General features: G+C 46.3%; 1 protein-coding gene across 1 annotated transcript in view; it reads right to left on the bottom strand.

Moving 5' to 3' along the window:
* The window catches only part of PEX14 (peroxisomal biogenesis factor 14), a 115,298-nt gene that overhangs the window by 50,084 nt on the left and 39,171 nt on the right, over nucleotides 1-26,043 (bottom strand). The window contains exon 3 of the mRNA XM_081923775.1: nucleotides 8,965-9,049. Within this exon, the coding sequence (XP_081779901.1) occupies nucleotides 8,965-9,049 (85 nt within the window). The remainder of the gene's footprint in view (nucleotides 1-8,964; nucleotides 9,050-26,043) is intronic.

Raw genomic sequence — 26,043 nt, forward strand, 5'->3', positions numbered from 1 at the left:
CGTTGTTTTCATTCCCCATCCTAAGGGGGTGCAATCTGGGAGACGTCCAGTCGATAACCTGGCCATCAGAACAAGGTCTGTAATTAAAAGGTCAGTGACCTGGAAAGCTGGGGCCTCACTCTCAGGGCTTCTCAGTAATGATGGAGCTATTAAATTAAGGCGGTTATGAAATCAATGCTAAAAAAGCTTTCATGGTAACGAGCTTCCATTCAAGGACATGCAAACTGCCTCGTGAAATGGAGTTAAATTATGAAAAAGGAAAAAAAAAGTAATAGAGAGAAAGAGAGAAAGAAAGAGAGCGCTAAATTGAAATCTGTTCCTTTTCGGAAGCTTATTCACCTGCGACGGAAATCCATTTTTGGGTCTCCTGCGCAACAACAACAAAAAAACCCTTCGGAGGAGAATCCAGGGATAGAGAAACTATGGCTACTCCAAGTGGACTCCAGCTCCCATCAGCTCCAGCCATCATGGCCAGTGGTTGGAGAAAAGGGCAACAGAACTCCTAGCCCTGATCTAAGATATCTGGCCAATTCAAGATCAGAGTGCCAGTAGCTTCATTTGTCTGTCTGTCTGTCTGTCTCCTCTCTCTCTCTCTCTCTCTCTCTCTCTCTCTCTCTCTCACACACACACACACACACACACACACACACGAACCACAAGCGTTTTTATGGACCTCTGTTGTGATTTATTCCATGCATGTAGTTAGGAACATAGAGGCAATGAGAGCACTGCTGTATCTAACTTGGTATTGTCTCTTCAGGGTTTCAGGAAGGATACGTTGAAGATGGGACCTTCTGCATGAAAAGCCGTTCCTCTTCTGCTGAGCTACAACCCTTCCCATAAGACACAAGAGCAGAGGAAGTTGCCTTGCACTGAGTCAGACCATTATTAGGTCCAGCTAGCACAGGGAGGTGCGCCCCTGCCAGTAGGCAGTGCCAACACCACTGTGGGGAGGCCCAGGGAGAGCCACAACCTCCTGCCTCCATCAATGCCAGTGGCCCACCTAGCGCAGCATCCTGTTCACACAGTGGCCAACCAGGTGCCTGCAGAAGCCAACAAGCAGGACCCGAGCACAAGAACACTCTCCCCTCCAAATGGTATTCAGACGCACCACTGCCTCAAACTGTGGAGAGGCAAGGAGTCCCCTGGGCCTGACCCTATTATCTGACTGTTTTTAGAATGAGGCCATGATTTGCCTAAAGTTCAAAGGGGGTAGGGTTTTGTAGATTTCATATTGGGGGGCCACTACCTCTTACTTGCTCCTCAATAATTTGAGCGCTGTCCCATTGAACCAGAGCCTTCTGTAGGAACATAATATAGGAAGAGCCCTGCTGGATCAAGACAGATGGCCCATCGAGTCCAGCATCCTGTTTTTACAGATGTTCCTATGGGAAACCTGCAAGCAGGACCCGAGTGCAAGAGCGCTATCCCCTCCTACAGCGTCCAGGAACGAGAATTCAGAAGCATTACTACCTTGTAAGCATGGAGGCAGAGCATAGCCATCAGGGCTAGGAGCTGTCGAATAACCTTCCCTCCTTCCATGAATTTGCCCAATCCTCTTTTAAAGCCGCCCAGCCTTCTGTGTTTTGCTGGACCTTCAAGTCACGTGACTGAAAAACAAAGCTGATTCGAGTACAGTGGTACCTCGGGTTACATACACTTCAGGTTACATACGCTTCAGGTTACAGACTCCGCTAACCCAGAAACATTACCTCGGGTTAAGAACTTTGCTTCAGGTTGAGAACAGAAATCGTGCTCCAGCGGCGTGGCAGCAGCAGGAAGCCCCATTAGCTAAAGTGGTGCTTCAGGTTAAGAACAGTTTCAGGTTAAGTACGGACCTCTGGAACGAATTAAGTACTTAACCCGAGGTACCACTGTACATGGAAGGAAAAATAAAATAGGTGCTCGTTTCAATAGCAGGCTGCTCCGAGCAGGGTAAAGGTTTCCTTGGGATGCAAATCTGTGTCGAGTGGGGTGGGAATTAATTAAGGAGCCTGGCCAGCTGTATTCCCTCTCTCCCCTGGCGTGTGGCAGACAGGCTCCCGCTTTAGCCCTTCCTCGGCCTGTCGCCACCTTCAATGACTTAATGGCCTGACAATAGCTGCAAGAAACCCACAGGGGCAACCGAGTCCAGGGCAAGGCTTCAGGCCTCCCCACCTCCCTTTTTTCCGAGAGCTCTGCTCCCTCCTATGAAGCTTAGGCACCAAGGCAGATTAATGAAGGCGACGTCTACAAGGGCAAAGTTTCCTGTGACCTCCTACTCATCTCTCCAAATAAGAGCTTGTCACCCCGTTGGGAGCAGTTTGCTCAGCCTATTACACAGACACGGTCAACAGCTCTTTCGGCCCAGCCAACACTGTCGAGGTTCTAGATCAGATTCCCTCTGAATTCAGCCTTTCATTATGTTTGAGGCAAAGCACCGCTGGGTGGATGGGTATGTGTGTGTTCCACTGCACTAATTTAAATGTGGAATATGCACCAGCTGCTGTCAGCGAGTTCCCATTTACTGCTTGAAGCAGCAGGAAGCGTCACAGAACGGCAGAGCTGGAAGGGGTCCAAAGGGTCATCTAGCCCAACCCGCTGCAATGGAGGTCGTAAGCTCTGCGATTGAGCATCTGATTTGCATGCTGAAGGTCTCAGGTTCAATCCCCAGCATCTCCAGGTGGGGCTGGGAAAGATGCCCTGCCTGAAACCCTGCCACTGCCTGTCATAGAATCACAGAATTGTAGAGTTGGAAGGGACCCCATGGGTCATCTAGTCCAACCCCCTGCCATGCAGTAATCTCAGCTAAAGCATCCATTACAGATACCCATCCAACCTCTGCTTTAAAACCTCCAAGGAAAGAGAGCCCACAACCTTCCAAGGGAGTCCATTCCACAGTTCTTATTGTCAGAAAGTTTTTCCTGATGTTTAGTCGGAATCTTCCTTCTTGTCACTTGAAGCCATTGGTTTGAGTCCTATCCTCCAGAGCAGGCGAAAACAAGCTTGCTCCATCTTACATGAACAGCCCTTGATATATTTGAATATGGCTATCATATCTCCTCTCAGTCTCCTCTTTCCCAGGCTAAGCAGACCCAGATCCTTCAACCATTCCTCATAAGGCTTGGTTTCCAAACCCCTGATCACCTTGGTCGCTCTCCTCTGCACACGTTCCAGCTAGTCAACATCCTACTTAAATTGTGGTGCCCGGAAGTGGACACAGTACAGTGGTACCTCGGGTTACATACGCTTCAGGTTACAGACTCCGCTAACCCAGAAATAGTGCTTCAGGTTAAGAACTTTGCTTCAGGATGAGAACAGAAATCGTGCTCTGGCGGCATGTCAGCAGCAAGAGGCGCCATTAGCTAAAGTGGTGCTTCAGGTTAAGAACAGTTTCAGGTTAAGTATGGACCTCCGGAACGAATTAAGTACTTAAGGTACCACTGTATTCCAGGTGTGGTCTGACCAAGGCAGAATAGAGTGGTACTATTATGTCCCTTGATCTGCACACTAGACCTCTGTTGATGCAGCCTAGAACAGCATAAGCTTTGTTGGCTGCTGCATCACACTGTTGACTCACATTGCTGCAGATAAGGTTGAGCTAGATGGACCAATGGCCTGACTTCCTGTGTCTTGTTCTCCCAAGACCTGTCAATGAATGCAAATGCCAAAATTGGGTAGAGGTAGCCAGGTGGGGGGGGGGCAGCGTGAATTTGATGCATAAGGCACTAGAAGGCTCAGAACCAGGACCTTAGCTCCTTGGTTTCTTTTCCAGTGGAACGAATCATAGGCCATTTCCATAAGGTGTCTGGACAGAGCAGCCTACCATCCTCCTGACCCTAGGAATGGCTCCAGTTCTGGGCTCGTTAGCCTGTACAGGAGGCCTTGTGCCAAAAAGCAGCCATTGTTCATGCCAGCAGGGGAGATCGTTCCACAAATGAGGAGACACCACCGAAAAGGCCCTTTCTCTGCATCCCATCTGGCTATCACTCAGTGATGGTAGATTTCACATCATGCGCAAGACACTACAAATCCATATATTCCTGCCCACTTAAGCAGCACCTTCCAGGATATAAAGAACACCAACCTTTTTTGTGCTCCTGCTTTACACCCATGTTTGCCATTACCAGGGATTATGATGATGACGCCTTGCAAAAGATTTAACGGCAACTAAACAGAAAGGAGGGTGAAGAAACAGAGGGCTGTATCCAGTGCTGGCCCTACTCAGAGAAGACCCAGATAAATAAATGGACATTGCTAATTTAGCCTCATTCATTTCAGTGGGTCTACTCTGATCGGAACTGAGCTGGATGCAACCCAGCTGCATCAAAGAAGGTTGCTGAGTTTTTGCATTATTATTTTTTTCCACTTTGGTAATCATTAGCCAAGTAATTCATTAGAAGCTTTAATCGGGTCACCGTCTCTCTTTTCAGGCCTCCTCTTGCAGACGCTGCCGAGCTGCTTGCCCCCCCCCCCTTTAAAAAAAATTCCCCAATCTCCACTTCTCCCAGTCAGGGATTTATTAAAATTAAACAGATTAGATGGAACTTCAGATACTAAAAATTCTGCTTTGCGAAGCTGGAGGTTGGGGGTGGCTGGGGGGAGAGGCATGTGGCGCAAAACACCCAAGACATTTGTCTCTAAATTGCTCTAAATACCTTTTGCAAATGAAATCTTAACTCTCGCCTGCGTTGAGAGGGGAACAAGCAGGGCGGGAGGGGGGAGATGGGGTTGGTCTGGGTGGGGAGAAACACAAGGAAGAAACTGGTCACTTCAGCAATATGTACTGGCGGTTTATAATATCACAAGATATCCCGGGGTACGGTTGTGTTTGAGGTGGGGAGAGGCAGGGAGGGCGGGAGGTGCTAAGTATCGCTTTGCAACTATAGATTTCATATCAGGTTACCGTGGGTAATCAGCACAGCTTTTAGGCTCAGCTTTCCCGTGCTTCATTGCTTCGATGATAGAGCTGAAATCCCAAAGCTTTTATGATTAATTACTCCCCGTAGGTCCGCATATTTCAAAGGGGGGGGGGGAGGACAACAGAGAGAGAGAGAGAGAGAGAGAGAGTGAAAGAGAAAGAACCTGTACTGCAAGAGATCAGACCCGGAAGGGAAGACTTCTGACAGCAGGGAACAGCCGAGACGGGAGAGCCCCAACAGTTGACATTCCTCGGCGTTACTGCCCTGACTGGAGGCACCGTAATTCAGTGCTTCCGAAAAGAAAGAAAGAAATACCCCCTGTTTTTGAAATGCAAACAAGGCAAATTGTGGACACGTGGGCGATTTGTACAAGTTCACTGCATGTTTGTGTGTGCAGGAATATCCCAAGAAAGGCTAAGAACACTTACAACCCGCTGAGAAAAGAAAGAAAGAAAGAAAGAAAGAAAGAAAGAAAGAAAGAAAGAAAGAAAGAAAGAGAGAGAGAAGAGGCGAACAAACATTTCATAGACATAAATAGGAACAGGCTTCCGTGACCCTGGATTGTTTTCATCACCTGGGGAAATTTCCTCCGTGGCACTGCACCCGACGGAATAGCACAGGGCGGTGTCTCAAAAAGTGGGCATTTTAATTATTTTGCATTTAGATCCTACCTTTCCTCCAAGGATCAGAAAGGTGGCAGACGTGGTTCCTCTCCTCCTCTTTTTATCCTCTCAACAACCCTATGAGGTGGGTTAGGCTAAGAGACTGCTACTGTCACACCCATGGCTGAACAGGGATTTGAAGCCTGGTCTCCTAAGTCATAGTCTGACACTCTAACCACTACACCACACTGGCTCTCTTCCTGCCACTGATGCCCTTTTTTCTCCCATACAATTAAGAATCCACCATCAGTTGCTTCAGACATCTTGGAAAGACCTACGGTTTCCCCTAACCCACTAGATCACGGGTGTCAAACACAAGGCCCGCGGGCCGAATCTGGCCCGCCAGACCTTGTCATGTGGCCCTTGTAGCCGCCGCCGGCCGCCAGCCTTCACCTTTTATTCTCGCTTTTTTTTTTTACACAAGAAAGCCGCCTCTTCAGCGCATGCGCGGCAGCCTACAAGCCAGAGAACGTCTGCCCTCTAGCGGCGCCGGCCGTTCTACACAGGAAACCTCCACTTTACATGTCCTTTACATAGTCCTACAGATACAACCGGCCCTTTGAGGGTGACCAAACTGCTGATGCGGCCCCCGATGAATTTGAGTTTGACACCCCTGCACTAGATCTTTGTTATTACTAGATATGAACGGAAGAAGAGCCCTGCTGGATCAAGCCAAAAGATGGCAGTTGTGTGTACTATGTATTTTTATATCGCTGTATTTAATTCTGGTTGTAAATTGCTTCGGGACTTTTCACTGTTGGAAGGCAAACATAACTCCAGTAAACCTTTCCTAACCTTCTGCATCTAGTTCCTGGGGACTGTACTTTTTTTGTTTTGTTTGTTTACAGAAGCGCACAATTGTGTGAGCCCCCACCTGTTGTATGAGGTAGTACAAGCCCTGACAGAGGTTCATCACCTCAACAGAGAACTATTTCCGAAGCTCGCCTAACTCCCTACAGGATGATGTTTCAGGAGAGGGTTGGTAGGAATGGGAGGGAGAATCTGGGATTTTTGAAGGGAAAGAAATATGATATGGGGATAGATAGATGGGTCTGTAAGATACCAGAGCTAAAGCCCTAAAGCCAACGGGATGTGCTAAGAACAGAGAACAGAAGATGTTATTTTCCTTCCATTCTGCTTTGTCTCACAAAACCTGCCGGCTAGTTTTCTTTTACGACCATACGGGCTAGAAACTTGCTTTCCTTTTTAAGGATTTAAAAACTGCAGGCTCAGGACAAAAAGGAAGAAATCAAGGCCCTAGTTCAGCAACCTAAATCCAGACAAAAACCAGAACAAAACTCTCTGCTCTTCAGCTGACAGCTTTAGATCATCACTAACCCAGAAACTTTAAAAAAAAGACGCTGTCCTTTCCTTTAAGATAAAGGCAGCAGAAATGTTGCAGGCCCACAGAACAAGAAACTTCCGTCTGCTGAAAACAATGCTGGATTTATCAAGATGTGGGCTCTCCTTTCCTCCTGAAAGGGCTTGGCAGTCAATCGCTTGCCCTTTCAAGGCCTTGAAAGGCTGGGTGACCCCAAATTTAACCTTAACTCGACCTCGCTTTCACTGACTGCGGCCCATAACCTTCTCTGCTCAGCCCGGCCATTCTCTGAAGCGGTTGACCGTTTCACCCGCAGCTGGTCAACCAGCATCAAATACCACTGGCAGAAGCCAAAGAGCCTGTGAACGCTAAAATCCTCCTTCCTTCCGAGAGGCTACAGGTTCAGAAGTTTGCAACACCAGCTTCAGCACAGTGCTTCATTTTGCTGGCAGCTTCGTTCCCCTCCCCATTTGGAAAACATGAGGCTCAACCCCAAGACTTATGGGTAGATGGTGCAAGAACGGGGAGGGTCTTTCACTAAAAGGGTAGCTGCTGGATCAGGTATGGAGGATAGGGGAAGGGGATAGGGGGGATTCAACCAGGATTTAAATACGAATCTACGCACCACCTTGCTTCTGTGATTGTAAGTTGTTTTGAACTGGTCTGAATAATGTGTTTTAATTGGTGTAACTCGCCCTGAGAAAAGCAGAAGAGCTCTGTTGGATCAGGCCAGTGCTCCATCTGGTCCAACATCCTGCTCTCAGTGTGGACCACCAGAAGGCTATGCAAGCAGGATTCGAGCATAAGGACACTCTCCCGCTCCTGTGGTTCCCAGCAACTGGTATTTAGAATCATTGCTGGATCCGGCCATGGACGCAAAGAAAAGCTATTGTGGCTAGTAGCCACTGACAGCCTCCTCCTCCTCCATGAATTTGTCAATGGAGTGGGGATGTAACTGGGTGTTTGCAGACATTTTCAATAGGTTTCTGTTATATGCAATTCTACCAACACACACGGTGCCTCAGAACATAACCCCCATGTAAATGGGGGGCTGCCTGTAATAATAATTTCATTACTTGCACCCTGCCATCTGAGTGGGTGTACAAAAATCTCATTATGTGTACAAAATGCAGCAGTTAGGTGGTAGTGTGCATTTATTAGCTTATTTAGAAAAAAATAATATTAAATTAAAATTCATATTTTTAAAAAATCATATTCACATTAGGGGTAATTGCTTGCAAAGATGTGGGTCATCAGGCAAAAACTGCATATGAGTAAAGTGTCCATTAGGAGAAATCTGCACTGAAATGCTGGTGAATTTTCATGAGGACTTTAAGTAAACAAAACACCTTGACTTACTGACGCAGAAATGAAATGAACTTAAGACAGGAAAAATGAGAAAGGGCCAGAATCGTCCTTTCCTAATGGGAGACACAGCGTCATCTGAGTGCTTGACACAGCACAACAGGGGGGTTAGGGGGCTGGGCCAAATGTGACCGCTTCTTTGGTTTCTTGTTCATAAGCTTCGTCAGTAAGTGTCTACAATGCACAACCCACCTAGCCCCATGTTTCACATGTTACTTTATTATGGAGCAATTTGGTGTAGTGCAGAAACACACCAGAACGTTGTAGCCAATGCTGGCCCTACTCAGAGTAGGCCCACTAAAATGAATGCCCATAGCTAGCTTATTTATTTATTTATCACAAGACTTGTCTCCTGCTTGATTGTAACGAAACTTCAAAGCGGGTTACAAACTTAGGTCCCTTGATTATAGTGGGTCGACTTGAATTAGCACTAGATTCAACCCAGAGTTCCCAGGATAAGACAAACTGAACAATGAAGATTTTCCTTTTGTGCTGCTTTGAACAGTCTGTATTCCTAACATAGAATGTACTCCACAGACGGTATCACTTTGTCCTTTCTGTCGTATGGTTGTACTTATTTCCCCTTTCTCCTTATTGAAAAATAATAAAATATTTATTTTGATAAAGACTTGTGGGTTGGTACATGCAGAAAGGCTTCTGGAGTTAAGAGCAGGGAGGTGAGGAGAAAAGAAGGGAATGTCATGATCCACCACACCTTTTTTCTTGAGAAAAGATCTTCTGGTTGCAAGTGGACTTTGGCGGACTCGAGGGTTCTGCAGAAACTTCACCGCTGTTGCAATCTGTGGCAGGAGGAAAGAGAAAAGGAGAAAACGCTTTTTAAAAGTTAGGCACTATCAGAATTCAGATTCTGAGCAAGGCATCGAAAGCTAGTAGAATGCAAGCTGAACAGAGAAATTGCCTTTGAAGCGGGATGAAATATTACAGATAACTTGGAATCCCTATGGTTGTACTCTTGAGTCCTACTCAGAGCAGATTTATAGAAATAAATGGACATGACTAACTTAGGTCCATTGACTGTAGTGGGCCTACTTTGGGGAGGACACACACTCATTTTGTTCCTTCCAGAAGCTGTTGGTTGGGCACAACTGTTGTACAATATTCCATTTTGTATAATTTGTATCTTTTAAAATGCTCAATGAAGCCATGATATTGCTTTACTTGCAATATCACTGCCCTGTTTGCACATCACACAAAACCATGGCTTTAAAGCAAACCATGGTTTCATCACACAAAACCATGGCTTTAAAGCAAACCATGGTTGGGGCACACTGCTCCCAGGGGGTCACCACAGCCCATGTTACTGGCTTGGGAGCTTTCGTTTCCTGGAAGCACTCTCCCCTCCTGGCAGGAATGAGACCCAGGTATTCTGTATTCCAACAGCTTCTACCTCCCCTGGCTCAGACTCAGCCCTCCAGTTAACCCCTGTCTGTATACCTTCCCCAGACATTCAACCTGATCATTCTATCTAAGCTGTGAGGCTTCTTCCTCTTGCTATGGTCTCCTCAGAGAGGATGCTCAACTCAAATCAGAACCAATTCTCCCTCAAACTATCCTATTCCCTATCTCCCATCTCAAATCAAGCCCTATCTCTCAAACTAAACCCTCTCTCACTCCAGCTCTTCCCCTTCTCTAGTCTTATCCGGTCCAGCTTCCTGTTCTTACAGTGGCCAGCAGCCTAGAAAATAAGGGATCAACAGCCAAAATAAGGGATTTTCCGAGAACAGGTATGTTCAACTTTTGAGCCCCTCCAAGCCAAAGGCAGAAAGCCCAGCCAGCAGCCAAGCGAAGCCTCAAGCGGTGGTTCCCACAGCGCAGCAACCCGGCAAAGGGGATGCAGCAAGGAAAACCACCGTCACCTCTCCGCTGGGAAGCACTGAGCAAAGGCGAGTCCCCAGGCAACGTGGCCGATTTGATTGGCACAAGGCATGCAAGCTCCACCCCCCAGTCGTTCTTAGACTCCTTATTGGGTGAGCAACGCAGCCAAGCAACACAGTTGGAGCCTCCCTCCCGCCCTGGCCAGCAGGGAGGGAGGGAGAGGAGCTATTTCCTTTGAAACCCGGGAAATTTAAGGGACATCATCAATAAGGGATAGCAGCGGGACACGGTGCTGGGATAAGGGACTTTCCCGCCAAATAAGGAACGGTTGACAGCTATGTTCAGACCTTGCCCCTTCCCAGGCCACACCCCTCACTGGCCCTGCTCCAAGCTCCCTCCACTTGAGTGTTTTTGCTGGGCCAGTATGTGTTCCTGAACTGTGCCTACGCCTCTTGTTTGCCTGGATAGAGGACAGAGAAGGTTGTGTGGAGAAGTTATACCGTTGTACAGAACTAAAATTTACACTTGTCCTGCCCACTTTTTGCTTCTGGGCCTGCCAGCTACTTGCATCCAGCCCCCAGAAGCTTGCCCATAAGGGAATGTGGCTCTCAGAATGAAAACCCATCCCTCCCCTCCCCCGGTTTAAAGTGGTACATGACCCAGGCATGTATGTTTAACACAGTGGTTTTCAACCAGTGTGCCGTGGCACCCTGGGGTGCCTTGAATGGTGGTCAGGGGTGCCGCAGGCAACTCTGGCCTCTGTCCCTCTTTCCTTCCCTCTCTCCTCTGATGCCCTTGTGTCTCTGCCTCCCAAAGGCTTGCACAGCTATTTGTTGCAGCAGCCCTGGCTATAAGCTTCGCAGGTGAATGAGGCCTCTGGGGCTAGCCAGGGGGTGCTGGTTGCCAGGAGCTGAGGTGGCCTCGGAATAAGAAAGCAAGTGGGCGAGGGAGCCCAGCCACCCAGTCCGCCAGCTGTTGGGAATGGACAGACAAGTGCCAGGCCCCTGTGGGGCAGTGTGAGGAGTGTGCACCTCTGTTTGCAGGGGCTGTGCAGCTCAGAGACCAGGGGCGGCGGCAGCGGCTACCCAGAGGACTCCCAAGGAGAGGGGAGAGGAGAGGAGGCTGAGGGAACACTCCACAGGGGAGGGTGTTCAAAAAAGGGTGAGAGGGTGCCAGCTCTGCAGGCAAGGGGTGACATAGCTGGGCTCCTGAGCTCCACAGGGGGTGCCTCAGAAAGAATGTCAAGGGAGCCGTGGACTCAAAAAGGTTGAAAACCTCTGGTTTAACTGATTGCTTGGAAGGGTTCATTGGAAACAGGCACCAGTAATGGGAGAATGTTCCACAGGGTGGGTGCTGCCATGCTAAATGCCTGCTTCCAACATTGTACAGAAAGGACCTCCTGACGAGGTGGTATCTGCAGGGAAGCCCCTCCTGCGGAGAGCACTGATCGGGTGGGTTTATAAGGGGAGAGAGTCGATCGAGCGCCTGCCTTTCACCTGGTTTTCAAATATACATCTCAGGTCAGAGAGCAGAGTTTCTGATGGGTTCTAATGGCCCTTTCAAAATAATCTTGGTGCATTCCATCAATGTTGGATGTGTGTGTGTGTGCGTTATATATATATATACTTCCCCACCACCACCCCTTTTAAACTGCATCTCTTATTTCTTTAAATACATTAATCAGAGTAGTGTAGGCAAAACGGATCCATCGGACAATGCAATAAACATGAATTATCATCTATCCAACATGCATAATGGCTTAAAAAAACATAATAGCAGGTGTAGTTTAAATGATTAGTTATTACACCTGCGGTGGGTCTGATTCAATTGGGGAAAATCATCTTTAATAGGTTAAAAGGTTTAGATCACCCGGCTTCCCCCTTAAAGTGGCTGTAGAGAGGGTATGATGGAGTGCGCTGTCATTACTAATTCATTTAAGAAAAGCAAGGGGGGATACAGTAAAGAACAGCATAAATGAGCCAATCCAATTTAGACATCAGGTAAAGGCAGCGAAACACCTTTTTAAAAAGCATGATAAATGAATTTGGGAGGGAGATGAAATTCACATTTTTCCCCTCATTATTTTTTTAACGGGAAATTTGACCACCTCGCCCGGCATAGTTTGGGGGAAAGGGGAGGGGGGGTGGGAGGAGAAGGAAACCTCACTTTTTAAAGTTTAGCACTCCGTCGTTCCAAATCATAAAATAATACAGAGCCCACCCACCTTTCCCCCCCAGCGCATAAAGTGCCACTTTGATCTTGTTTACGCCCCTCTTGATCTGCCTCACTGGAAATGCCGGCGATAGGGAAATTGCACATTTAAACGGCGCGGGTATCGCTGCGCCAGATGCAGGAAGGATAAACAGCACAAATTAATAACCTGGGGGGTTGGCGGAGGTAGGGGGGAAATGTGCTGAACATGAAAGATGTCCGAGTAAGCAGACGCAGAGACGTGCCAACTTATCAAAAGCTACTTTGCCTTTATATTAATCACCTGTTCCCTTTTTGGAACGCTTTCGACAAGAGTTCACTCTCTCCGCTGCCGGGGAATGAGCAACGGTGCCTGCCAAAATGTTTTTAAGGACCTAATGTCAGAACTTAAGAAGTGTCCTGCAGGATCAGGTCAAAGCCCTATCAAGCCCATCATCTGGTTCTTGTGGTGGTCAGCCCAGTTGGGAGAAGTCAGAAAAGCAGGACAAGGGCAGAACAGGTTAGTGTGACTGACTTCTAGATAGGTTTGTGCAGGGTTATTAGGCACCGTACAAAACTAAAAACAGGCCCTTGCTGCAGGGCATTAAGATCTTAGAGAGGTAGAGGACCCCTGACAGTTATGTCCAGTCGCGAACGACTCTGGGGTTGCAGCACTCATCTCGCTTTACTAGCCAAGGGATCCAACGTTCGTCTGCAGACAGTTTTTCCAGATCATGTAGCCAGCAGGACTAAGGGTGATACCAGAGCAGCGTACGGAAACGCCATTTACCTTCCCACCGGAGTGGTACCTATTTATCTACTTGCACTTTGATGTGCTTTTGAACTGCTAGGTTGGCAGGAGCTGGGACCGAGCAAGTGGAGCTCACCCCGTTGCGGGGATTTGAACCCCCAACCTTTTGATCGGCAAGCCCAAGGCTCAGTGGTTTAGTCTACAGCGCCGCCCGCGTCTTACAGGTTGTATATAAGAGCCCAGCTGGATCAGACCTTCTGGGTGCAGAACAGGTGCTCAGCTACCAAGTTACATTCACAGGTTAAGTGGCTGAAATGAGAATGTGCTGGCCTAGACGGGTGTCTGGTTCGATCCACTCTGCAAGGGAAGAGCATTGGTTTTGCTTCAAACCCCAGCATCTCCAGGCAGAGCTGGGAATGCCCCCTGCCTGAAATTCCAGAGTGCTGCTGCCAGGTAAGTCTGAGATCAGTGGACCAACACTCTTTGAGTTGGTAAAAGGCTGGTCCTTGGTTGGAGCTCATGATTAGTGAGAAGAGAGCTTCACCATGAGTCCTGGTTCAAACAACACACTAAGTCTTGGTTTTACTCAGCACAGTGGTGAAAATGTAAGGTCAGCCTGATGGATCAGGGCAACCACAGCACCCATTCAGCCTAGCATCCTCTTCTCATTGTGGCCTACCAGATCACTGTGTGAAGCCTGCAGGCTGGGCATGCACAACAGCACTGCAAATCCCAATTCACACACAAAAATTCTTCCAAGGCTGTACAGAGAGTCCTGACAAACTGTTAGTTTTTCCAAGCAAAAAACTTTGCAGAAGTGTAACCTCTGTTCCAAGAAAATAACCAAACCACCTCTGCTAGATGAAATCAACAGGAACAGTACTCTTCCCAGTGAGTCTTTGGCCACACACACACACACACACACACACACACACACGGGTTTTTCGCATTAGTATTTTTTAAAGTGGTAGATACACTGTGATGGAGGAAGACGCAGCGGGCAAAAATCTACTTTTCAATAAAGCCATTCTATCAAAAAATGAAATCGCTCCATTAACGAGAGCTAAATTATTTAAAGGGCCTCCTCCATCATCTGTCTCATCTATTTGCTAAAGGTCTATTGATTGAAAATGACATTACAAAATTATAGCTATGAAAGAAAGATTCCCTCCCTCCCTCCCTTCCTTCTCTCTCTCTCTCACACATCTTTGCGAAAGATATCTGCAAAGTTGCTTCCTACAGCTTCAGCTAGTGTTATGTAATATCTCTAATTCCTCGGCACAATCATAAAGTTTCTAGGCACCTGGAAAACTGGGGACTTTCGGCTGTATGTGTGCAGTGACAGAGTCAAAGATGGTAGAGTCAAAGGTGGTTAGTCTCTCTCAGCAGAGCCAATGGAGTGGCCCTGCTTCCCTTCTCTCCCTCTGTTCTGCAGCTTGATGGAAACCTGTGCTCTTGTCCAGCAGAGATCTGTAGGCATGCCTCCCCAGTCCAATTATTATTATTATTATTATTATTATTATTATTATTATTATTATTAATACCCCACCCATCTGGCTGGGTTTCCCCAGCCACTCTGGGCGGCTTCCAACAAAACCCTAAAATACAACAACCTATTAAACATTAAAAGCTTCCCTAAACAGGGCTGCCTTCAGATGTCTTCTAAGAGTTTGGTAGTTATTTTTCTCTTTGACATCTGGTGGGAGGGCATTCCACAGGGCGGGTGCCACTACCGAGAAGGCCCTCTTCCTGGTTCCCTGTAACTTGGGCTTCTCGCAGCAAGGGAACCACCAGAAGGCCCTCAGCACTGGACCTCAGTTTCCAAAGCAAGTCCTTCCTCCACTCCATTCCACTGGCACCTAATATTAGCCCATAAGGGACATGAGGGCAACACTGGCACCGGACATACTCAGTTCTTTATGGTATTTGTGCAAAAACCTAGATTCTCAGAACTGCAGAGTTAGAAAGGACCCTGAGGGTCATCTAGTCCAACCCGCTGCAAGGCAGGAATCTCAATGCGCAGTTCTCCCCATCCAATTTGAAACCATACCAGACCCTGCTTAGCTTTGCAAATGTGCTAGCAGTTTTGTTGCCGTATCACTAGTTGTATTGTATTAAAATAGAGTGGTGTTTAACTGAAGATGAAACTTTTTGTCACCAAGTCTGGCCACTGTGATTCATCCACGGTAACCTTAAGGCCAGACTGCTGTAATATGCTCTATGTGGGGCAAAAAAAATACTGAGCTAGATGGCTGGCCGGCAGCTTCTCATTTCCTATGAAACCTGTTTCTTTTGCAGTTTGCAACCCCCTCCCAATGCTCACTAGGGTGGCCTATTGCCAGCCTCTCAGCTTCAGCCTACCTAAGAAGGGTTCAATCCCCAATGGCTTCGCTAGGCAGGGCTGGAAGGGAAGCCTGCCTAAAACCTGCCAGTCAGTGTAGACAGTATTGAGCTTGGTGGACCACAATCTGATTTGGTAAAAGGCAGCTTCCTCTGTTTTAAGGAAAGCAGTAGGGCATCTGCTTTGCCTGAAGGAGGTCTGTAACCAAGAAGAGCCACTACCAGCCAGGGTTAGACAATACTGATCTACGTGGACCAATGGTCCTCCAAACCTTGCAAGAAAGCTCTTGGTTGTTTGAATGTATCTGTATGCATTTCGAGAAAATGCACATTTTAAAAACGTATTTAGATGCATTTTTTCCCCATGTTTGGATTTCTACTTCTTAAACGCAGAAGAAATGAGGAGGAATGGTGGGCGACCATCTGCAAAAGCGGAGCTGGTTAGAAACAGACAGACTCACCCATTTCTGTGTAAAACAGGCATCTGACCCAAAATTAGACTCTTTGCTTCTTAAGCTTGGCATTAGGACGAAGGAAGAGGACGGTCCCCCAACCCACCCACCCCTTTAGAGCCGGGGAGAAAGAAAGTGCTGTGTTTTAAGTAAAAGGCACTGGGGGGTGGAAGGGAGAAGGAACATCCGTACTCTTGTCAGGACCAGCTTGACAAATACGGTCATCAGTGGCACACGGAAGTAGTTGCAAAGCAGCTGTTAATCAGGGAAACACATCGCAGAACGCTGATGCCAGCACTCGTGAAAAAATGCAAGAGGCTAATTATGAAGCTATATATCTCGCTAAGGAGGCACCATTCCTGGAGATTCCAGATCAAGCTTTCAAAGAGTGAGGATCTTGGGCTGGGTGTGCATTTTACACACACACAAAAAGCCTTCCTGATAACCCCGCAAGCTCGCCTCATAGGAATCTGCCTTCTTCCTTAAGTCAAGATTGCTGGTACATTTGCCTCTACCCTAACTGCCAGCGGTTGAACTGAGGAGCAAAGTAGATGCTCTACCATTGAGCAGCACCCTTCCCATAAAACTTGGGAACGTGGTAAGCTGCCTTATACTGAGCCCACCTAGCTCAGTACTGTCTACACTAACTGGCAGCAGCTCTTGATGGTTTTAGGCAGGAGTCTGTCCCAGCTGTGTCTGGAGATGATGAAGCTGGGATCTTCAGCATGCAAAGCAGATCTATGGCTCTGTCCTTCTTCCCAAGAAAAGCACCTCTTGGGACTCAAACCTACGCTGCCAGAGCAGTTCCTTAATCCCTCAGCCACACAATTCCCCATTTCAGTGCCCCCGGTGGTAACTATTTTTTTATTTGTTATTTGAAACCAAGGAGATTGGTGTATAGCAATTTCTTCCTAACTGAAGCGAACTTTCCATAAAGCACGGTTGCTACTATCGTTCTATGCGAATGCTGCGTTGCTCTTGCTGCCTGGTATTAGCCCAGGCTTGCTTAAATCCCTGCCCGAGTTGCCAACTAAGATGTCAGCGTGCCAGATAGCGCCAGGTGTTCTACTTTTGAAACAAAAAGCTAAGGATTGCCCAGCTGGCTCTGTCCCACTCTGCAACCTCTCTAGACGAAGCATGATGGCTCAATCACTCGGATCTGCGCAACTAGCAATTCTGCAATTGCCACACAACTGCCTGTTGCAAGGTTGCAACAAGTCATTCCTTTAGTGTGGCAGAACCCACACCTTGGAACTCTTTGCCTATTGAAATCACACTGACACCATCACTGTACACTTCTTCTTCTTTACACCTGCTGAAGGAAAAAAATCTGTTTGGGCAGGCCTATACAGAAACATGATTTGGTTACATCTGGGGTTTTTTTTTTAAAAAAAAAAATCCATCAGAGGTTTTATTGCGTTTAGATGCTTTTAACAGTTTTTAGGTGTTTTAAATAATAATAATTATTATTTGGGGGTGTGTGTTTTGTTTTAACCTGGGCTCCTTTGGGATGAAAAGCAGGGTATAAATTTAATAAAGAAATAAGCAGATAGGCTGAAGTGTGTTCCTGGGCTGTGCCAGTTCTGCCAGGGGCAGGAGGGGAAACATATGTGATTAAAGGCTCTCCCACAATCGAAGAAAAAACCCTATGCATGAAAGTCAGGAAGGGAGCCAGGGTAGAGTCCTTCTCCTCAACATAATGCCTTTCTACATGCAAAGGCCTCCCCCCCCCCATATGCTGTCATATTCAATCATGTGGTGTCCCACCTGGAATTTAAGTTGTACAGTCCAGGAAGAAAGACCACTATCTCACCTGCTGCATGGCTATCACAGGGCCTTCTATTAAGCCTTAAATCAGAGGAGGCTGATGTACTGCCTCTCCAGAAGTTGTTAAGACTACAACTCCCATCATCCCTGACTGTTGGGAGGGCATCAGGAGAGCTACTCCCAATATAAATCAAAGGTTGCTGTAAGTTCCCATCTTCACTATACGTCTAAAGCACTTTCATACCGCTTTAAACAGCCATAGCTGCAGTCTGCTAAGGGTACTGAGAGTTGCTGTTTTGTTGCTCAGGTTAATTAAATTTCTATACCGTCCTTCATCTGATGATCACAAGGCGGCTTACAATATAAAACCACAAAAACACATGCCATAATAACAAGCGAAAATTATACCCCCCCCCCCACTTTTGAGATTGAAATAATATTCATAGAATTATAGCGCTGGAAAGGACTGTGCAAGAATATTTCACCCAGCCTTGGGCTCAAACTCACAACCCTGAGATTCAGGGTCTCATGCTGTACCGAATGAGCTCAATATCACAGGTGGAATTTGAGAATAAATCTGCTTGTTTTTACCATATTAAATGTTTAATTAAAGGTAAAGGTAAAGGTAAAGGTAAAGCATGACTAAGCCACTTCTGGCGAACCAGAGCAGCGCATGGAAACGCCGTTTACCTTCCCGCCAGAGCGGTACCTATTTATCTACTTGCACTTTGACGTGCTTTCGAACTGCTAGGTTGGCAGGAGCAGGGACCGAGCAACGGGAGCTCACCCTGTCGTGGGGATTTGAACCGCCAACCTTCTGATCGCAAGTCCTAGGCTCTGTGGTTTAACCCACAGCGCCACCATATTCCCCTCATGGAGCTACAATTCCCAGAGTTCCCTAGGAAGAGTGACTTATTGCTAAACCCCTCTGGGAATTTTAGCTCTGGGAATAGCCTTGAAGCTCACTGGGTGACCTTGGGCTGCTCACTCTCTCACTCTCAGGCTAACCTACCTCACAGGGTTGTTGTGAGGATAAAAGGGGTGGGGTAGAAGGGGATTGTACATTCCCTGACCTTCTTGGAAGAATGAGATTTTTTTTTTAAAAAGGCAAATTAAATCAATGGGGCCAATTTTAAATGGGGGGGGGCGCTAAACATTAAGAGTGCATATATATTTTTAAAAACTGTTCTCTTGTAGCTGTGACAAGGAAGAAGACAGAAAACATTAAGAGATGTACTGTGCTTCTAACACTGTGGTATATTTCGTTTACCAACCTTGGGGGGGCGGGAGTTAGCTTGCACTTCCTTCCATATTTCAAAAATACAGAGGGTCCAGGCAATATGTACATTTATTTAAACTTAATGGATTAATCACTCAATTAATCAGTCGGAAGGCAGATGACTAATCAAGTAAATAATCTCCATTTGGTTTGTTAAATAGCCCCACTAATAGCCACGGCCCTTCATATTATCATCTTCTAACGCTTTAAAAAGCTATTTATGCATCCTGCGGCATCCTGCAGCCATGAGTATCATTGATTAATTAGGTGTTGCCTGAAATGGTAGCCATTTCTACAGATCTTCTCCTCAAGCCCCCTGCCCTATCAGTTTTAGCAAATGACTCTAGTGGATAGCACTCTGAGCGGACAGCAAGTTGTTTTTCTCCCTGCGAATCCATCTATCCCAGCTTCCTGGTTCCAACAGAGGACAGCCCAAGTGGGCAAGAAGGCATATATACCTTGCCCTCCTGTTTGCCCTCAACCTGTGATATCTGAACACAGAGGCTCCCAATCCTAACAGGTTCTTGTATTAACTTACAAGATCCTAAACAACTCCGAGTCCAGGATACTTTGATGACTGACTGATTGGTTGGTTGGTTACTTGCCCGATCACTGAGTTCTTTGTGGGGAGTCACTGCTAATAGTTCCCCCATGGCTTGGATGCAGGGCTCATATCCACCAGGAACCTTGTGTTCAGTATTGGGGACCCAATTTAATGGCACTCACTTTCAGCTGAGGTCAGACAGGCCCCATCTCCCTGTCAAACTTCCTGTGCCTCCTGAAGACTTATTTGTTCCAGAAGGCTTTTTAATGGATCCCTAATTTTATAGATGGACGCGGGTGGCGCTGTGGGTAAAACCTCAGCGCCTAGGACTTGCCGATTGCATGGTCGGCGGTTCGAATCCCCGCGGCGGGGTGCGCTCCTGTCGTTTGGTCCCAGCACCTGCCAACCTAGCAGTTTGAAAGCACCTCCGGGTGCAAGTAGATAAATAGGTACCGCTTTATAGCGGGAAGGTAAACGGTGTTCTGTGTGCTGCACTGGCTCGCCAGATGCAACTTGTCACACTGGCCACGTGACTCGGAAGTGTCTGCGGACAGCGCTGGCTCCCGGCCTATAGAGATGAGCGCACAACCCTAGAGTCTGGCAAGACTGGCCCGTACGGGCAGGCATACCTTTACCTTTACTTTTAATTTTATAGATCTAAAACTCTCTTTTTTTGTACGCTGTTTAGAGGCGGCAGTAATTAAGTGGTTATATAAATTGTCAAAATTAATAATAAGAATAATAAATAATTACATTTTTATCCCATAGCTCAAGATGTGTGCATGGCTCTCCCCGTCTTCATTTTATCCTCACAACAACCCTGTGAAGTCCAATGACATCTGGATGGCCACTGTTTTTCCCATCCCTCTCCTATTATATTTATTTATATTTATACTTTACCTGCCCTCCTCAGAGCTCAAGATGGTGTACATAATTCACCGCCTCCCCATTTTATCCTCACAACAACCCTGTGAGGTAGGCTAGGTTGAAAGGCAATGACTGACCCAAGATCACTCAGTCAGCTTCATGGCTGAGTGGGGATTTGAATCACACTACACTGGCTTTCTGCTACACATAAACCAAACATAATTATCAGCAGAGATGGTCCTTAGTAAACCCGTTATTGGCCTTTCAATGTGGGTGGGGTGTTTCGGAACACAGCAGTTTGCACGCTTACACAGAAGTAAGCTCACTGATTTCAATGGGAACCGTGCATTAGGACTGCAGCCTTGGTTGTCTATTATTGTACAAATGTCTCAAATATGGAGAGGGTTGTTTTGCCCCAGGCTAAGCAGAAGGAAGCCTTTCAGATGATCCCAGCTTCAAAGTAAATGAGTTTGCAGGACTTAGCAATCGCATCAATTTTCCTGAAAACGTTTAAAAACATTTTAAAGAATTCAATATGCTAAATGGAAAGCCAGGTTGAACCCAAAACGGTCCTCATGTTTATGGGAAAACTTATCAGAATTAGAGCAGGCAGGATGGGAGACAAAAAATCTTTTTATAGAAAAGTGATCTTTTAACACATTTTGGATTAAAACGGTTGAGGGTATCATCCCAATCCAGTTATTGGGAACTTTGTGAAACTGAATAGCGGGGGCTTAGTGGAATATGGTGTTATAAAGTCATGTATTCATATTAATGCATTGTATAACTACAAGGTCGTATCCAATGCTAGTCCTACCCAGGACAGACCCATAGAAATTAATGAACTTGTCACTCATGCCCACTATTTGCAATAGGTCTATGCAGAGTAGGACACTGGATACAGCCCTAAGGGTTGTAATTGACTAACTTTTACTGAGAACGGACCCACTGAGATTGGTGGCTATGGCTAACTTAGACCTATTAATTTCAGTGGGTCTACTCTGAGCAAACGTTAGCTGAATACAGCTTTATGCGGTTAATTAGTATTTTCAGAAAGATTTCTAATATTTTAGAACATTTGCAATGAGGATATGAGAACAATACGTGGGTTTACTGTTGCAGCATATGGATTATTTTTGCATATAGATTTGTGAATTTTGTGTGCGTGTGTGCGCGCACACACACGCACTAGTACTCATCTCACAATAAAAGTGTTGTGGGTGCCAGCCTAGAAAAGCTGCCATTTATTTTTATTATTATTATTATTATTATTATTATTATTATTATTATTATTATTATACTGTCCTTTATCAAAAGACCTCAGGGCAGTTCACAAGATAAAAATACAAAAAAGAAGCACAAATAAATATTCAAAACAAAAGCAACAAAACAATACCCCACCAAAAAAAACCCCACATTTACAAGGCTGTAGAATATTAATCAGCCAAAGAGACCTGATTGAAGAGGAACACTATTTTTAGATAAATATTTGACACACAAAACTAAGTTGTACTCAGAGCAGACCAGCTAAAATCAATGGATCTAAGACAGTCATGTCCATTCCTTTCAATGGACTAGCACTATATAATGCAACGCAGACAGAAAAAGGAATCCTGTTTTATCTTAAAGACTATCATATATACATTCTTTGGTGGGCTAGATCCTGTACCCTGGACCCTGGACCAACCTTTAAATGTGACAGGTTACGGAAATGTACTAGATGAGAGGGGAGGAATAAAGAAAGACTCTAGTCTTCCCAGGGATAGGCAAGAGAGCCGGATCCCCAGTTCATAATCTCCATCCCGGGGAGGAATAACCTTGGGAAGGAATGAGATTCAGGGGAGCATTGCTCAAGCGAAGAGCTGGTGCTCCCCCTAGCCACTGCCGTGGGGAAGTGTGCCCTCTTGTCACCTGCCGGTGGAAAGAGAGAGCGAGAGAGAGAGAGGTGGAAAAAACGCAGCCCAAATTAAGTGTTTTCACTCGGTGGAAATGAAATGTTTTGCAAGATGAAACAGAAATAAAATTGTGGTTTTAGGTAATTACTAGTTGGCATTTACATATCACAGGCTGGTTCAACACCTATTCATTTTCCTCTTTTATTTTCAATTTTTTAAAATTGCTCATTAAAACCTAGCATATGACAGGGACAAGGGAGAGAAGGGAGAGGGTGTATTCGGGGGGATTATTCTCCTTTTCATATGCGGTTTTTATTATTTTATTAATATAAAGTACTACAAAAATCCCCAGATCTTATTTAAATGCAGTTTATCTCTAATGATCACAGACAGGCACCACTTAAAGGCTGTGATCCTGCAACAGACATTTTACCTGGGAGCAAACCCCCTTTAAAATTCAGTGGGACTGAGTTAGACAGAGGTAGGATTGAGCTGCTGAAGGTTCCCTGGGATTGTGGCATAAGGTGAGGGGGGTGAGGTGCTGTGGTGGCAATGCCCTCCCCTCTCACAGCTACACTCAGTTAAGATTAAGAAGAGGGGTGAAATGTAAGCTGTCACTCTCACCCTGCAAAATCTGGGTTTTATTCTGGGACCAAGCCAGCTTCTGCAGCCTACTGCCTAGCAGTGAGTGAATAATAATAATAATAATAATAATAATAATAATAATAATAATAATAATAAATTTTTCCCACCCGCTTCTCCAAAGCAGTAAAAGATATAAGCTACAATGCTGACCCATTAGGTGAGGGGAAAATAAAATCCAAGCAGCAGCAACAGTATAAAGCCTCTTCTCAAAAATAAGCAAGAGCACACTTCTGAGTTCAACAGGGCTCTTCATCGGGCTGAATGTTAAGAAGGAACTCCATGACTCAGAACCACCATAAACCCTGCAAAGAACGAAGCAATAGGTCATAAACCTCCAGCCTTTAAAAAAAGAAAAAAGGGGGGGAAAGCACATCTAGCTGTCAGTCAGCTGACATTACCCAATGGCCGAGTGCCATCAGCTAATGGTTGGGGTTCAATTCTGCTCAGTTTGACTACACATGCCAGTTTCCTCCCTGCAGAAAGCAGGATTTAACACGCATGTGCACAGTCCACAGGGTTAAATCCTGTTCTGCAGTTGCCCCCGCCTCCCCATCCCTGTGAGTCAACTTTGACAGGTGGGTGGTCCTGCCAGTCACCTGATGTCAGTATGACAGCAAATGACTGAAAGGGAGGTGGTCCTGCCCCCTGTCGAAGTTGGCCCACAGGGTGGGAGGAAGAAAAGATCTGAGGCCCACAGCTCAAAGAGATTCCGCACCCCTGAGACAGGGGGAATTTTCCGCTACTAGTATGTGCTGAAATCATTATTATTTTGAATGCTCCCTCCAAAACGCTCCTTGTATTATGTAATCAGGTATATCAGAAAGTTGGTTTTCCATGAAGGGTTTTCTCCTGATCTGCTGCTAGCTTTCCTATAGGTCAGATGTTTCTAAACAGATTTGTTTGTTTAAATAACTCTACACCTCGCTTTTCCCATGTGTCCTAATGAAAGGATAAAACATATGATAAAAAACATTTGAAACATGGATTAACTGAGCATTAAATAAGAAAAAAGAGAAACAGAAGCAATCCTCCACTAGCAGTGGGAAGTGGTACAGTCCTGTCTGCAACCTTCAGGACTCTACCACCTCAGTTCACTGCATGCACAACAGATCAGCCCTAACTCTGTAGGGTTCCGCGACTGGAGTGCCATTCCCTCACTCCAATACAGCAACACACAGCAACAGACCAGTCTCTCATAGGAGGCTGACCTCTGTGCGAGTCGCAGCTCTTGTCTGCTTCCCCCAGAGCAGTTCTGGTAAAAGTGAACTGGTTTGGCTCCCATTAGAAGTAATTTACCTACTCCATAGCCCCTTCCTTGTACAACAGTACATGTTTACTCAGAAGGAAGTCCCACTGAGCAAAATGGGGTGTCTTTAGGCTGCAATCCTAGTTAAATGCATTTAACTAGAAGCCCCCACTGAAAGCAATAGGCGTCCCTTTTGAGTAAACCTGTTGGACGCTTATCACAGCTCCCTCCCTCCCCATACTTCACAAGTCTTTATTTAAAACAAATGCAGAGTGTTTCATTGCTCCAGTTTGCATGTTTTATACTTGTTTGTTTTCTTCTTTAAACTGTTATCTTGCTGCGCTTCAGGGCATAAAACATCCCCGAGAGAAGATGACATGATATAGACTAATATATTTTAAGGTCTATTGTGTAAATATGTATTTAGGGAATTCTAAAGCAGGGCATTATTGACCCAAGTCTCTCTTAAAACACTTTGATATATATTTAAATACGTGGAGGGCGGTGGGTGGCGGGGAGAGAGTCCCTCCTTGAACAACAGCAAGGAAAAAAACTTTGCAGAGTAGCCACATTTCAAAAGTGAAAGATCTTCCACCCATCTTCAGATTTTATAGGCCCAGGGTGGAACATAAGAGATTGATTATCAAAATCTTTCCTTAAAGAACAAAAAGGTTCTTTTGGGGGAAGGCAGGGAATGAAGTTGCTGGGGAAGGTAGGGTTACTTAAGCTGCCCTGAACCCATTAAAAGCAGCAAAGATGGACTCTCCCTACCCCCTCAAAAAATGCCATGCAGTCTATACCTGCAAACAGGACCCAAACAGAAGAGCACTCTCGCATGGTTTCTGGCAAGTAGCACACTGAAGCATTGTTGCCTCTAACCAGGGAGGCAAAGCATAACTTTCGCGGCCAGTAGCTACAGATGATTGCCTTCTCCTCCGCAAATTTGTCCAATCCTCTTTCAAAGCCACCCAAGTTGGTGGCCACTGATGCCTCTTGCAGGAGTGAGTTCCACAGTTTAACTAGAAAAACGCAAGAGTCCAGCTATACCTGGAGAGCACCTGGCCCTCGCTCGCTCTAACATGGCACGTTAAGGGCAACCGAGCCCAGCCTGTGCCCACGCAAGTAGCCTTCTCTCTGCCTGCCCAGGCCGGCTCCAAAACGAGGCAAGGTAGGATGAGTAACGGGCTTGTAGGGCTGTCGGCCGCGCTGTAAATATTCCATGAATGAATGGACTCCTTCAGCCTCCCGCGAGGGCCATCCGGCATCTTTTATGGCCATTACGTTCAACTATTTTTTAAAAAAACCAAAGACCTGTCATGATAACCTGACCAGGGAGGGAGAGAAAGGGCTCCATCAAATCGCAGCAAACCAGACTCTCAGGGAGGCGGGGAGCGCAAGCTTCCTCCCGAGCACCCATGCAAAGATCACACTGTCCACAGTCAAATTCAGGTGTTCTGAAGCAGCACAGGCGCAGGCTCAAAGCCCTGTTGACCCTTGCTCCCCATGCAGAGATCTTGGTCTGAAACCGTTCATTCCCAAAATGATGCCTCACGGAATACGAGGGAGGGACATTAGCATGCTGCATGTAAAGATTGCTGCAGACCCAAGATCCTTGCAAATTCCGGAGAGTGTTGGGTGATTCATTTGGGGTTGGGTGGAGGGCAGGTTAGCCCCCGCAGTCTACGCATACACAAGAGAATGAGGATTTGGGAATGCGAACAAGGTTAGAGAATTTGGGTGGATGGAGCAAAGCACTGAAAAAAGTGTGCTAATAACAAACCACTCTTTGCAAGAAGAAACACAGGTAGCTGTCTTACACCATTAGTCCGTCTAGGCCAGTGCTGTCTACACAGACTGGCAGCAGCACTCCTGAGATTCAGACAAGAGCTACTTAAGGAAGCCAGGGACTGAACCTGGGACTATCCATGTGCTGAGTAAAGGCTCTACCACTGAGATACTTTTCACCTAGAAAGCTAGCACAT

This window comes from Podarcis melisellensis (genome assembly GCF_964234715.1).
Source record: "Podarcis melisellensis genome assembly, chromosome: 8".
In the NCBI taxonomy this organism is placed as follows: domain Eukaryota; kingdom Metazoa; phylum Chordata; class Lepidosauria; order Squamata; family Lacertidae; genus Podarcis; species Podarcis melisellensis.